Here is a 14,625-nt window from a genome sequence, read left to right as displayed (position 1 = left end):
AGGGTAGGTTAGGTATGCCTTATGGGAGCTGAAACATTCCTGGCAGAGGCTCTGTCCTTAATCATCTGCCCAGAAGGAAAGACTTTTTTCTAACGTCTTAAAGACCAGGACTTGTTCCACCCATGGAACTTTGAGGGTTCCTAAGCAACGGAAGGGCTTCCCAGGTGGCCCTAGTGGTAAAGAACCCTCCTGCCAATGCAGGAGACATAAGAGACGCAGGTTCGATCCCTGGGTTGGGAAGATCCCCTGGAGGAGGGCAAGGCAACCCACTCCAGTATTCTTGCCTGGAGAATCCCATGGACAGAGGAGGTTGGCTATAGTCCATGGGGTCGCACAGAGTCAGACACGACCAAAGCGACTTAGCACGCACCCACATAAGCAACTGAGAATGAATGATGTGGCCCAAGAAAGAGGTGGCCATAGATGGGGGAGTGGTGGTGGCCAAAGGAACTTAGATTAAAAAATAAAGTTGGGGTGAGGGGAACTTTCCTGGTGGCCCATTGGTTAAGACTTTGTGCTTCCCATGGAGGGGGTGTGGGTTCAATCCCTGCTTGGGGAACTAAGATCCCACATGCCATGGGGCATGGCCAAAAGAAATAAAATAGCCTAAAAATAAATAAATTAACAGTCGGACTTCCCTTGTGGTCCAGTAGTTAAGACTCTGACTGTCTACTCCAGGGGGCAACCAGGTTCAACCCCTAGCAGGAAACTAAGACCTCACATGTCACGTGATGTGGCCAAAAAAATAAAGTCCTTCAACTCCACTCCAGGTGTCAGCATTTCCTGCTTCCGAAAGCTCCAACCCTGGAACCAGCCTCCAGCTCACCCTGGAGCAAGAAAAGATCAACGTAAACCTGGGGAAAGGCAAGACACTGGAGCCCAGGGATGCCGCTGAGGGGATCAAGCCCTTTCTGATGTTTTGCTTGGGAAGGCAGAATTTTGTTGTGTGGTGCCTCAGCTAATTGGCCTCCATCTGATACTCCGGAGGGCTTGTGTGATTAGAAGCCACAGCTGCCTTGCTCATTATTTCTGATTAATAGGCAGCACTTGGCATCTCTGGGCAATGATGCTGGCTTAGGATCCAGGTGTGATCTACACAGCCCATAAGAGCATGATGGCTTTGCAGCCCTGAGGTGGGAAGCTGTCCCCACCGAAAGCATTGTCTTATGTAAGTCCCAGTCCCTTGGAACACGATTTGATGAACTGCTTTGTCCTCGCTAGTTCCCTTGCTGCCAGTCTGAAATAACTAATGTGTACTCAGAGTTAATACATTGGAGACGTTTGTTTTAAATCTAAGCAATCACACTTGACCTCTGGCCCTCATTCCACAGTTATTGTTTTTATTGTAAAGTAATGCTTGGCACCCTGGTGTCAGAAAGAGAAAAAGAGAAAAGAGAGAGAGAAAAGAAAAAGAGAGAGAGAGAGAGAGAGAGAACAGGCCCCAAATGGACTCACTTGTGCTAAGCTCAACAACAGGAAACCAAGACTTACTACCTAATTGCAGTTTCAGCCTCTCCCAGGAAAATAATCCTTTAGCCAGCTTCTCCTTTAACCAGTCAATCTGGAATCACCTAGCCAGTACCCAGTGGTGGTTCAGACAGTAAAGAATCTGCCTGCAACCCAGGAAACCCTGGTTCAATCCCTGGATCAGGAAGATCCCCTGGAAAAGGGAATGGCAAGATCAGGCTTCCCATTGATCTTCAGAATACTGGTTACCCACTCCAGTATTCTTGCCTGGAGAATCCCATGAACAGAGGAGCCTGGTGGGCTACAGTCCATGGGGTCCCAAAGAGGAGGACACGAATGAATGAGTAACACACACCCATCAGTGGAGTGATTCGCCCCATAAACACTTCGTGCCCATAGTAGGAGGGTAACTTTCCCTGAAATAACCCACTCTGCCTAAAACTTCCTCTTCCCACCCGCTTCTGCCTATAGAAGCGTTTCACTTTGTACAGCTGTTTGGAGGTCCTTTCTATTTGCTAGATGGAGTGCTGCCTAACTCATGAATCATTGAATGAAGCCAGTAAGGTCTTTAAATTTACTCAATTGAATTGTGTGTTTTACATTCATTTGGGATCTTGAGTTACTCGAGAGAAGGGATCAGGGCCTTCTTTGGCAGTCCGGTGGTTAAGACTCTGAGCTTCCACTTCAGTGGGCGTGGGTCCAATCCCTGGTCAGGGAACTTAAGATTCCACATGCCATGCAGTGCAGCCGAAGGGAAAAAAGATAAAGAGAAGGGATCCACTGCGGCGTGTGGACAAACTCAGGTGTCCTAGCCTGAAGGCTGAGGGCAGGTGGTCCCTTGGTAGACAGTGGGTTATCTTTCTGGTGATATCCAACCTCCTCTGGAAAATTTCCATTAGCCCTTAGGAGTTGCTCAGAATCTATTGAAGAAAAAAACAAAACACCTGATAAATCTCACACCTGTCAGGAAAAATTGTAAAAGACCTTGAAAATGAAATGAAATTCACTCAATTGTGTCCCACTCTGTGAGACCCCATGAACTGTAGCCCGCCAGGCTCCTCTATCCATGGGATTCTTCAGGGAAGAATACTGGAGTGGGTAATCATTCCCTTCTCCAGGAGATCTTCCCTGACCCAAGGATTGAACCCGGGTCTTCTGCATTGCAGGCAGATTCTTTGCTGTCTAAGCCACCAGGGAAGCCCCCAAAAGACCTTGAAATAGGCAGAAAGTTAATCTGGAAGGATGTTAGAAAACGCCTGCTTACCTGATTCTTTGAATCTGTGCCTGTGCCTTTCCTTTTACAAAACCGATAGTAATACAAATAACTCTTATCCAGAGGGATGCTATTGACTTCTGTCTGTGGAAGCCGTTTTTGCCTCTATTAGCAAATTCATGTCTGCATTTCTGCTTGCCTTTGTAAATCTGTTGGGTCTTTTTTTGTTTTCCTTTGTTTTCTTTTTTTCCTGATTCTCATTGGAACCACTTTTTTACGCCTTGCACTTACTGTCAATGAATGAGTTAAAATAAGATCTTCGACACTTTTTATATTTGTGGGATCGTGATTCTTTTCTTCATTGTTCTTTAACATACCTCATATCTCCCTTTTTCCCCTGGCTATCAGGAAGGCAAAATTTTAAGATTAAGTTGTCTTATTTTTCTAAACATTTTACCAGTGGGGAATGCCTGTGGGCTGGGGCTGCAGCCTGGCTCAGGCAACAAGTGTGTGGGATTTCCCAAAAGGGCAAGCAAGGGGCAGCTGGAGCCCCCAGGATGTGCTATGTGACTTTGGGTGAAGTTTTAAACCTTGAAGTCTTGATTCACCCAGGGTTTCCTAGCAATACAATAGAAGCTTCCCCAAACAAACACCAGGGAACCGTGTGCCTGAGCTGTGTGCCTGCCACTTTCCTCCCTTTCCCACGGAAGCTCCACCTTGAGGCGGGCAGGCAGGGTCCTCTGACATTACTGCTGGAGGCCAGTGTCTCCGCTCACTGAGCTGAGACCCCCCGGGAACTGGCTGGGGCTGACACTCGGGGTCACATCCTCAGCACACTTCCTCCCCACACCAGACCCAGCCACTTCCTCTGAGGACAACAGAAGTTGAATGAGAGATGAGTTCCTGAGATGTTGCAATACCCGGGACCATGAGGACAAGTAACCCGTAGGTGTCTGCAGCATGAACAGTCCCCCAGGGGCCCTGGGAGTAATCTTTCTGGAGAGTAGCTCTGAATGCCCACTGCGTTCCAAGTGTCACATGAATCCTTCCCATAACCCTGAAGTTGAGAGCTCCCCTACCTGAAACAGGATAAAGCTTAGCAGGAGGAAGTGGGCTCAGGAAGGGGTGGACCTGGGTGGGAGATGAGACCAGCCACCTGGCCCAGGGGTCCTGACCAGGATTCCAGCAACGCTCTGCTAATCTGCAGACAGTACCAGGTTACAGATGTAGGGAACTGCCAGCCCGACCGTGGCCGGCTTTCTGTCGGCCCCCGGACTGTACTCCGCTGCTCAGCTGATCTCCCCGACGGGGACGGTCCATCCATGGCACTCAGCCCTTCAGTGGCTCTTCTTCCTGTCATCAGCCCTACGCGGCCTCCCTCTCTACTCTCCCCCTTACTGGACATCCAGGCCCTCCAATCCACCAGGGCCCATGTTCTCCCCCTGTCCTCTCTTCCCTTCATACCCACCTCCCCCATTTTGCCCAGCTAGGAGGAACTGCTTGATCTTTGAGGATTTACTCCAGGATCACCGCCTCCAGGAAGCCCACCCCTCCTACCCCAAGTCTCTTGTTATATAGCATACCTGATAGGAAGGGAGGCAGATTCCTTCTTGATGCAAATCCCTTGGCCCAGGATCAGCCGGGGATTTTGTTGAGATGCAGTCTTAGGTCTGGAATGGGGTCCCAAACTCTGCCTTTCCCACAATCCCCAGGTGATGCCCAGTGGTGTTAATAAAAAAAAAAAATACATGGACTTCACTGGCGGTACAATCATTAAGAATCTGCGTGTCAGTGTAGGGGACACGGGCTCAATCCTTGGTCCAGAAAGATTCCTCATGCTGTGGAACAACTAAGCCCTTGTGCCCTAACTACTGAGCCCCCATGTTACAACTACTGAAGCCCACGCCACTGGAGTCCACGCTCCACAACAAGAGAAACCCCTGCAATGAGAAGCCCATGCACTCCAACTAGAGAGTAGCCCTCCGCTTGCACAACTAGAGAAAGCCTGTGTGCAGCAATGAAGACCCAGTGCAACCAAAAACAAATTTTTAAAAACCATGGGAAAAAACCAACAACAGAGGAGCAAGGATCTAGGCCTTCCTGTAATTCTGAGACCCCGAATCACAAAATCTTGTTCTGAATGTTTTTAAGCACCATTGGTTCCAATCAAGTTTATGCCTCAATAGCCCTGCCCAGCTGGAACCAGCCCCATTTGGCCCCCAAGGGTGCTCAGGGCTCACAGCAGGTGACTAGCAAAGCTGGGATTCCACAGTGATCTTTACCCAGTGAGGAGTCACAGCCAGGGGCGAGGTTGGAGGCAGCTAAGGGCCAGCCCAACATAGGGACATCACAGCCCTCATCAGAAAGAGCATGGCCACCTCCTCTGGAGAAGGGCCGCAAACTTCCTGGGTGCCCTTCCCTCACTGAGCACCCCTAGGGCCTGTGGCCCAGCTGAGAGCACAGAAGCCTCTGTGAATGGAGTGAGGGAGGCTGAGAAGCAGGTCCTGTCTGTCACAGGAAGCCGTGAAGCACCCATAGCTAGTGACTAGACGCTTGCTCCTCAGAAGAAAAGCTATGACCAACCTAGACAGCATATTAAAAAGTAGAGATATTACTTTGCCAACAAAGGTCCATCTAGTCAAAGCTTTGCTTTTTCCAGTAGTTATGTATGGATGTGAGAGTTGGACTATAAAGAAAGCTGAGCGTTGAAGAATTGATGCTTTTGAACTGTGGTGTTGGAGAAGACTCTTGAGAGTCCCTTGGACTGCAAGGAGATCCAACCAGTCCATCCTAAAGGAAGTCAGTCCTGAATATTCATTGGAAGGAGTGATGTTGAAGCTGAAACTCCAACACTTTGGCCACCTGATGCGAAGAACTGACTCATTGGATAAGCCCCTGAGGCTGGAAAAGATTGAGGGAAGGAGAAGGGGACGACAGAGGATGTGATGGTTGGATGGCATCACCAAGTCAATGGACATGAGTTTGAGCAAGCTCCGGGAAGGACAGGGAAGCCTGGGATACTGCAGTCCGTGGGATCGCAGAATTGGACATAACTGAGTGACTGAAGTGAACTGAGACCACAGCACCCCCACACCCCGGAGGGGCTCCTCTACAGCAGCCTCAGCTCTCAAGATGAGCACTGCCTTCAGCCATCACCTATGGCCTTTGAGCTTCTAGTCCACAGACATGTGGTTTTCTACCAGCTGCCACTAGAGAAAAAGACTAGAAGTCCTTTCCTCCTTGCCCCAGATCCATGGGGCCCAGAGCCAGGACCCTCTGCCACCCTAGAAGTGGGGCAGGGCCCACCCCACTTCAGCCCCCAACATCCCTTATCTTAGGCTTCTTGCACACACGGGGTTATAGTTGCCCCTGGACAAGTGAGCCTTGGCCCAAGAAAGGACACATTGCCCAAAGCTAGGAAAACACAGGCTTGTCTTTACAAACCAACTTGGCCTCTCTCCTGTTGTTTAGTCACCAAGTCGTGTTAGACTGCAACCCCATGGACTGTAGCCTGCCAGCCTCCTCTGTCTATGGGATTTCCCAGGTAAAAATACTGGAGTGGGTAGCCATGCCCTCCCTCCAGGGGATCTTCCCAACCCAGGGACTGAATTCTCGTCTCTTGCATTGGCAGGCAGTCTTTACCATTGAGCCACCAGACAAGTCCATACAGACTCACTAAAGACAGTGGTACTTCGATTTCACCATTTGAGTCCATGACCCTGTTATAGCCCGCTCTCCGCCCCTACACAGCCACTCCCAATTCACCCCCATCTAGTCACTGCTCCACACCGATTTCACTTTCTTCTTTTATTGGGAAGCAGACACAGGGCACCCAGGGTGAGAAGCAGCCCGACGCCTCCCAGTGAGACCCAGGACAATGGCGGCCAGAGTTAGGGTCATCACAGTAGCCAGGCCTAAGCCCAGCATCACCAGAGGGGGAGAGGAGGTGGGCCCTTCCATGCCACGGTCCCTCATCTTCCCCAGGAAGATCAGCGGCCCCACTGTGACGTCTGCTTCCTCCGTCACTGAAAGACAAGACATCTGAGGGTTACCCGAGTCCCCAAGCCAGGAAGCAGGTGAGGGGTTCTGTTCTGCTCAGCGGGCTGAACCAGTAGGTTTAGTTCTAGGAGCTGCATTAGTTTCCCAGATCCCAGATTATGGGCTGCCCTGATGGCTCAGCGGTAAAGAATCTCTAGCCAATGCAGAAGACACAGGTTCAATCCTTGGGTCGGGAAGATCCCCTGGAGGAGGACATGGCTACCCACTCCAGTATTCTTGCCTGGGAAATCCCATGGACAGAGGAAACTGGCAGGCTATAGTCCATTGGGTCATAAAGAGTTGGACACGACTGAGCAAAACTTAATAACCCCCTGATTGTGCGTCAGGACTCCAGGATGACTGCAGAATGGCCCTGGCCAACATCAGGTGGGGGCTTGGAGCCTCTCTCACTTAGCTTTGAGATGGAATCCCCTAGAAATACATGTTAAGTCCCTTCAGTAGGGTTTGACTCTTCAGGACCCCATGGACTGCAGCCCACCAGGCTCCTCTGTCCATGGGTTCTCCAGGCAAGAATACTGGAATGGGTTGCCATGCCCTCCTCCAGGGGATCTTCCCCCACCCAGGGATAGAATCCTTATCTTTTATGTCTCTTGCATTGGCAGGCAGTTTCTTTACCATTAGCGCCACCTGGGAAGCCATCCCCTAGGGGTAAGCAGAATTAAATGGGGAACAAGAAAAGGACTGTCACCCTAAGGCAACAGCTGGTGCCTCTGAGGGGAGGGGCCTCCCGAGACCTACCGTGCCTGCGACTTCGGGGAACAGGCTGGCCCTCCCGGTGGGACAGCCTCATGGAACGGCCTGAAATGCCGCAGCGCCCCTTGCTACAGCATCGACAGATGTCAGTGGGGCCTTCAACCGGGGACCACCTGAGTGAAATACAGGAAATTAGACAGCTGTGCTGCCTTCAGGAAGCAGTTTGCGAATAGTGGGCACATTGGGGGAAATCAACACGAGTGAGGGTGGCCGGTCTTCCACCCCAGCCTGGACTCCTTACCTGTTGGAGGACTTGCTGAAGGAACAGGCTTTGTTTAGTTGGTCTGGGACTCGGTCAACCGGAGTGACTTTCAGGTGGCAGGTGATATATATCTGGAAACAAGAGCAGCTATTACGAGGGAAAGTTCTAGGCAGCTCAGTGACTGGTAAGCCAGTTCAATAACCCTTAACTTTTGAGGAGGGGAAGCCCACTTTACAGATGGGAGGATGCAGATTCAGAGATCAGCTTGCCTACAAGTCCAGAGCAAGTTGCAATTTGGATTCTGAATTAGAACCCAACCTATCAGCTTTATTCCTAGACTCTCTCACATTTCTCCCAATCACTCAGCCATGTCTCACCCCCAGGGCCTCATTAAATCAAAACCTTAGAACAGGGAATCAAGCCCAGTGGGAACAAAATCCAACTTGGCTGTTGGAATGGGAGGAATTTTGACAAGACAGGTCAGCCCAGGGCCTCTTGGTAGAGGCATCCACAACCAGAGGTCCCCCTCACATTCTAGGGGTTCCACACAGCCCCTCCCCACATCCTGCCAAGGCACTTGAACACCAGCTATCTTTCCTGAAGCCTTCCGCATACAGAACCATAAACTGTGGCCACCACCTAGTGGCTGAATGCACCAGCAGGGAAACCCTTTCGGAAACTTGAATCAGCCAGGCTGCACTCACAACCCAGAGAAGTGCTCCCTGGTCCTTTAGCATCCCTATTCCAGGAAGGGAACTGCCTTGAGCCTCAGCTTCTTCCCAGTTGACGCTAACTGGGGCCTCAGATCCCCGGAGCGGTTCCTCATTAGCTTTTGAGTAAGAGTCCATCTCCCCTGTACTGCAGCCTCGGTTGGCCCAGCCACCTGCCCACCTTTGAGGGAGAGCCCTCCCAGAGTTCAGGCTGCCTTCCCTTGATCAGGATCCTCCTCTGGTCTTCGGTACCCCATCTCCAGATGCGGATGCTGGCTGGCTCAGGTGTTGCCCTTGCTGATGGCATCTCCTCCTTCAGTGGACCACCTGTGACGTCCACTTTCTACCCCCAACCAGGATCTTCTACCTTAAGACCCACAAGGTCATCGAACTGGGGACCAGGACCCTTCCCCCATCTAGTCTCCTTTCTCCCCAGCCCCGTTCAAACACATGACCTGCCTTTACGAAGTTTCAGGGCAACACCCAGTAGCTTCAGCTGCACCCTTCCTTTTATCACCGTCTGTAGCAATCGACTCCTGTTCTCAGGTGAGGTGAAGCAGCATCCATGTGCTCATCTACAAATTTCCCACTGCTTGCCTCTCAGCGCCAACCCGCCACGTAAGCCTCTGGTTCAGTGTTCTGTGAACCTAGCTGCTTGTTAGACACAATTTAAATGGCTTTGATGCGTTTGTAAATAGACTAGTGACTAGGTATGGCATAACACTAACAGAACCTAGATGGTAGGTAAATAGCTATTCGCTTTGAAATCCTCTCTCCTTCATATTATTTGCAGATTTTAATGGAGTGGGAAAGTTCATGTCAGACCCCACCCCAGTTAAGTGAAAATATATGGGATGATTAAGTATCAGTATTTTGATGATCTTTCCAGGTGGTCAGAACAGGAGCCAGAGCTGGAAATCCTTGCTTTAATCACTGTTCCTTCTTGACCAGCTATCCCGAATTCCCATCTTCCCAACTCCTTTCTCAGGAAAACTCACTTAAGAGCTACTTGAGGGCTTCCCTGGTGGTGAAGGGGTTAAGAAGCTACCTGCCAATGCAGGGGACACAGGTTTGATCCCTGGTCCGGGAAGGTCCCACATGCTACAGGGCAACTAAGCCCGTGTGCCTCAACTACTGAGCCCCCTTCTCTAGAGCCCAGGAGCCCACAGCAAAGACCCAGCACAGCCAAAAGTATTTGAATAGAAGCATCTTTTTAAGATTCTACCAGCACTTTCTGGCGAGCTGCCAGTCCTACCTGTTCTTCCTGCCACAGTCGTCACATGTGGTCCGAATCTTAGCTCCCTCCCCCCAACCCACCACCCTTAGTGTCAAGCTGAGCTTCCTAGCTTAGTGGCTCATCAACAGCACCTGAAGACTTGCTAGGAATGCAGGTGCCAGGCTCTACTCCAAGTCTACTGAACCAAACCCTGGAGGGTATGGGGCTCAGTGGTCTAGTTCAACAAACCCTCCAGGTGATGCTGGTAAACTCAAAGTTCAAGAAGTCACTGGTCTAGCCTATGTTCAAGTTCGAGAGGCTACCTAGTATGAAAAGCTCATACTGACTTCCCTTGCCCTTCTAGAACTCCTCCAGGAAGGCTGGCACCTGCTGTTATGAACTCCTCTACTCTGCCATCTGGGTTCTAGTCCTGCTGACCTTGGTGAGGATAAGGTCAGTGACCTGGTCACCAGATACTGCATTGCTAATGCAGTATCATCATCTGATGTGAACTGTCAGCTGAGTCTCCTGGGTTCCCACTCTCCTACCTTGTTCTGTTTCCAGGATCCCTGACTGATTCCATCCTTCGTGGATTTTCTCACTCCATCCCGCATAGATTTTCTACCCGTCTCTTAAGGCCCATGCTTTCCCAAAGATCTCACTGGAGATCATGGCTTTATCTACTTGCTAAGTTACTAGGATGGGACAGAACTATCAGATCACTGCTTAAGGGAACAGCTCGCAAGCAACAGCACCAGCTTAGGAAGGCTTGTCCACCTGACCCTACGAGTTCAGGCTTATTCCAGGCTATTAAGCCATTACCGTGTTTCTGGAGTCATTAGCAAAATGGAACATGTCCACGATGAACTGGAGGATCTCCGGTCTGGGTCTGGGTGCTTTGAAAGCAGATGAGGCATCAGTGAGACCATCGACGAGACAACTTTGAAGAGAGCAAGTGAAACATAGTTAGAGCCGGAGGAAGGTGACATCTTTCCAGATGTGACAGTCACATCCCAGAAGGGTCCCCCGGAGAGGCAGGCCAGCCTCACCCGTGGAAGTCCACGATGGTGTGGTAAGGGGAGGTGCTCCAGTCCGGCGTCAGCGTGGCCACGCAGTGGTCCACGAACAGTCGCAGGGGCACGTGGCTGCCGGTGTGGACTTGGGCCTGGAGGTGGGCTCTGTCTCCCAGCTGGAAGGTGGGCATCATCTTCTCGGTGCTCCAGTTCTCTGCAAGGCGTGCCGGGGATGAGAGCCTGCCGGAGCACTCCCCTGTCAGCTCCCCGCTCCTGAACCACCTTGCTCACCCTCCATCAGGCGCAGAGAGAAAACCAGCTTCTCCTCCGAGAACACCGTGGTCCTGAATGGCACCCAGGTGGGCTGGATGGCCCAGCTACTCACGTTGCCTTGCCTGCGAAGAGACGAGCAGCTGCAGGGCTCCAGGCCCTACTAGAGACACTGTCCTCCTCTGGGGTGTGTCTGCCCACCTGTCTGAGCACTACCCCCCAGGATTTTGTCTGGGGAGGCCCTTCCACATATGCCTCGTCCCTTGTGCCTTCATCATATCAACACCCTCTCTCTTCCCCCTCCCAGACCAGAGTCAAGTTCAAAGCCTTCCTAGGTGTCCCTGGTGGCTCAAAGAATCCGCCTGCAATGCAGGAGACCTAGGTTTGATTGCTGGGTTGGGAAGATCCCTTGCAGAAGAGAATAGCAACCCACTCCAGTATTCTTACCTGGAGAACTCCACGGACAGAGGAGCCTGGCGGGCTACAGTCCACAGGGTTGCATGGAGTCAGATACGACTGAGCGACTTTTACTCCTCTGCCCTCAGCCCAGCACAGAGGGCCAGGCCTTGTAGTTGTAAACCAGTCACCTGGTCCCCAACCCTTTATGCTCCAAGGTCACAGGCACGTACTTTGTGCTGGGGCCTCCCCCACCCTCACTCAGCTACGGAATGCAGGTTATGATGGCCAAGGTCAAGGTCAGAGCTTGGAGCCCACCCCTGCTCTACTGAGGACCCTTTCTGAAGTGAGGGGGCGGGGCAGCCCTGCAGCTTCCCCCAGGAGGCAGCTGTGGCCCCGGCCAGTTTCAGGGGCTCCGAGCAGAGGCCGCAGGGCCACCCCCACTCCCACCAGGACTGAGGGCGGCGACCACAGCCTTAGCCCCTCCCCCTCCTCACAGCCCCACTGCCAGGCGCTGCCAGGCTTGCCGAGGAGCCTCTGGGCCAGGGGCGGCCACACAGACCTGGGGTAGCGGCACTCGATGGGGACCTCCGCGCGGTTAGTCCTCAGGATGGACAGGTTTCCCGCGGGGCGGGGGTTGTGGAGCAGGAAGGTGCTGTACACCAGGGCATCGTCGGTCACCTGAGGGGAAAGGAAGGGGTCAACTCTACCAGCATCACCGCTCCAGGTGTGCCCGGCAAGGGGCAGGGGGGCCGGGGCTGCTGGAGGTGGAAAGAACATGGGCCCTGGGCTCAAAGCCCACGTCGCTGACCCATGGGAGCGCCTGCACAGGCGCCCCGCTTCGCACCTGGTTTCACCGCAAAATCGTGACACCGCCCCTGGGCGTCTGGATCAGCTCCATTTCACCAGCAAGCAGCACCCTGTGACCAGAGGGTGTGAGCTTGGGTGTGAGCTCCCGTCTCAGGCTGCTGCCCCTACCCCAAGACACACACACCGTTTCCTTTTCCAGGGAAGGCCTGGGGGCCAAGAAAGCCCCCAGGAAGAGGCTAGAAAGTTCCAGGAATTTCAACTCACTGCCACAGCGGCTACCACCTAACTCACCCTCCTTTCTTCTGACTTATTCTCACGCTCTTCTCACAGACGAGGAAGCTGGTTTTGTGGTTGCCCGAGGCCGGAAGAACACCAGCAGATGCTGCTGGGCAATTTGCATCCCCTCTCAACGCCCCCCTCCCAGTGAGCAGCTGCCTGGCCCGCCCTCACCGCTCAAACTTCAGGGGAGAGTCCTAGCTGTCCATTAGCGTGGTCCCCAGGTAGAGAATCTGCATTTTTGTGGTACCCGGTGCAAAGGGAAAATGTGGGGCTCCTTGTCCAACAGGAAAGAATGTCAGGACAGTGAAGCATCATTCAAGCAAGCGTGTTCCCCAGAGTCAGCGCAGGTGGTGTTCCCCACAAGCCGCCAGAACCCCACGTGAATTTTCCCACGTGATTCTCCTCTAGTGAGACCAGGCAATCTGCCCAGCTGGGCTCCACGGTAGAGTCATGGGGGATCTTACAGATATTGATGTCTGCCCCCACTTCCATCCCGATTTCAGATGGAATATGGGAATCAGGAGTTCTAACCACTCCCCAGGTGAGTCTGATGACCAAATACTGGGAGTTACTAAGTTAGGATAATTTCTTAACTCTGGGCAGCTCTGGCTTCCCCAAGTTCTCCCCAGGGAAATGAGGCCCAGGCGGCTTCAGGTCCAGCCCTGGGGACCACCCTGAGACCAGAGCTCCCGAGGAGGACTCCTGGGGGGCTGAACTTGCCCTGCCCCTAGCCAACTGAGACCAGAGTCCAAGGGCCAGCTGGGTGGGGGGTGTAACGGAGGCGAGGACAGACCTTCTGAGGGGCAGCAGGAAGTTGATCCAGGAATTGTGCAACCACTGGGGTCAGTGCGCCGGCCCTTGCTAGGAGGGTCCTCCTACCGAGACCCTGCCCCTCCCCATCTCCTTGGGAGGCGATCTGGCCTGAATTACTCAGTTTTGCCCCTGCACACACACACCCATTTGAGACTGCCCCCACGGGACCCACACTTTGAGCCTCTTCAACCACGATGACCTTTGACCCTGCCCTCAAACCACTTTCAACTCAAGGCTTCAAAGCCATTAACATGAATGAGGGACGCCAAATTTTTTTTTTCTTCCCTGTGATGACTTCTGGGCTTTGAGGTTTCAAAGCTCACCTCTTCCATACAAGTTTCTAGGGCCCCACGAAAGCGCTGGGCCACCTGCAGAGTATCCCATCACGCTCCCCCCCTGCCCACCCATGTTGACTAAATGTCTCCTGGTTGCCCCCTAGGGGTTCAGAAGTCCTCAGGAATCAGAACGGGGGTGTCCGGCCTGGCGCAAAGTTCACGGCCACCTCTGGTCCCCACCCCGCCTCCCCAGCTTTGGCACCTAGAGGCAGGAACTCCCCCACCCCAGCGCCACCAAGGCCCAGCTTCAGGTCTCAGCGCCTCCACCCACCCAGCTCCCCCGAATGAAAGGAATCCGCCCCAGCCCCACCTCGCACCCACACTCCACACCGCCGGCCCCCTCCCTTGTCATCCCACCAAAGCTGGGGCTGCCGAGGGGGGCCAAGCCTCACCTGCAAGATGTTGCCACATTCATGCAGCCCGACCTCAAACCTAACCACGCCATCCGTGTCCGCGGAGGCCAGCGGCTCGCAGTTGTCGGGGCCCAGGGTGAGGTCCGCAGGCCGGATGAGCTTCCCGGTGCCGAAGAGGTCTTTGTCGACCGTGACAACCAGCTGAGCCTCCTGACACTCCACCATCACGGTGGGCGGTTTCGATGGCCTGAAGCGCTCGGTTTCATCATCCCAGAAGGGCTGGGGGCTGCAGAGCTCCGTGCTTCCCCAGAGCAGAAAGCAGAGGAAGAGCCTAGAACGCAGCCCCATGGTGCCCACGAAGACACTCCCACCCACTGTGACTCCTGGGCCGGCACCACCCACCGTCTTATACCCCCGGTGAGGGCCACTCACACCTGGGCTCCCAACTGCCTCTCTTCCGCAGTCAATCAGGTGGGCCAGGCCCCTGATGCTCAAAGTGGCCCCCCGGGCCCACAGCATCAGCCTCACCTGGGAGCTTGTTCGAAAGGCAGACTGGGATTTCTCTGGTGGCCCAGTGGTTAGGAAGGTGCACTTCCACTGCAGGGGGCACGGGTTCAATCCCAGATGGGGGACCTAAGGTCCTGCAAGCATCGTGGGCAGGCCAAAAGAAAGAAAGAAACCCAGATTCTCTGACGCAGCCCAGGCCGACTATGTCGGGACCCAGTCTTCTGCTCTC

The 14,625-nt window shown here is 53.3% G+C and overlaps 1 protein-coding gene across 1 annotated transcript; it reads right to left on the bottom strand.

The window, feature by feature from the left end:
* Positions 1–6,472: 6,472 nt before the first annotated feature.
* On the bottom strand, positions 6,473–14,262 carry ZP3 (zona pellucida glycoprotein 3). The gene is made up of 8 exons (XM_043455801.1): positions 13,929–14,262; positions 11,862–11,980; positions 10,925–11,028; positions 10,670–10,847; positions 10,443–10,560; positions 7,734–7,825; positions 7,478–7,605; positions 6,473–6,705 (listed from the first exon to the last, which is right to left on the bottom strand). Exons 1-8 carry the CDS (start codon positions 14,235–14,237, stop codon positions 6,488–6,490), a joined length of 1,266 nt encoding a protein of 421 aa, XP_043311736.1. The 5' UTR covers positions 14,238–14,262; the 3' UTR covers positions 6,473–6,487.
* Positions 14,263–14,625: the final 363 nt, after the last annotated feature.

Source organism: Cervus canadensis, chromosome 32 (genome assembly GCF_019320065.1).
Source record: "Cervus canadensis isolate Bull #8, Minnesota chromosome 32, ASM1932006v1, whole genome shotgun sequence".
Taxonomy (NCBI): domain Eukaryota; kingdom Metazoa; phylum Chordata; class Mammalia; order Artiodactyla; family Cervidae; genus Cervus; species Cervus canadensis.
This window is presented reverse-complemented; position numbering and strand designations above follow the sequence as displayed.

What these genes read in the sequence shown, in the direction of transcription:
- ZP3 (XM_043455801.1), bottom strand. Translation starts at nt 14,237, where the DNA reads ATGGGGCTGCGTTCTAGGCTCTTCCTCTGCTTTCTGCTCTGGGGAAGC. An exon ending in CTCTCTGCGCCTGATGGAGG is followed by an intron (nt 10,848 to 10,924) that starts GTGAGCAAGGTG and finishes CACGCCTTGCAG; the next exon opens with AGAACTGGAGCACCGAGAAG. An exon ending in TTCAGCAAGTCCTCCAACAG is followed by an intron (nt 7,606 to 7,733) that starts GTAAGGAGTCCA and finishes TATTTCACTCAG; the next exon opens with GTGGTCCCCGGTTGAAGGCC.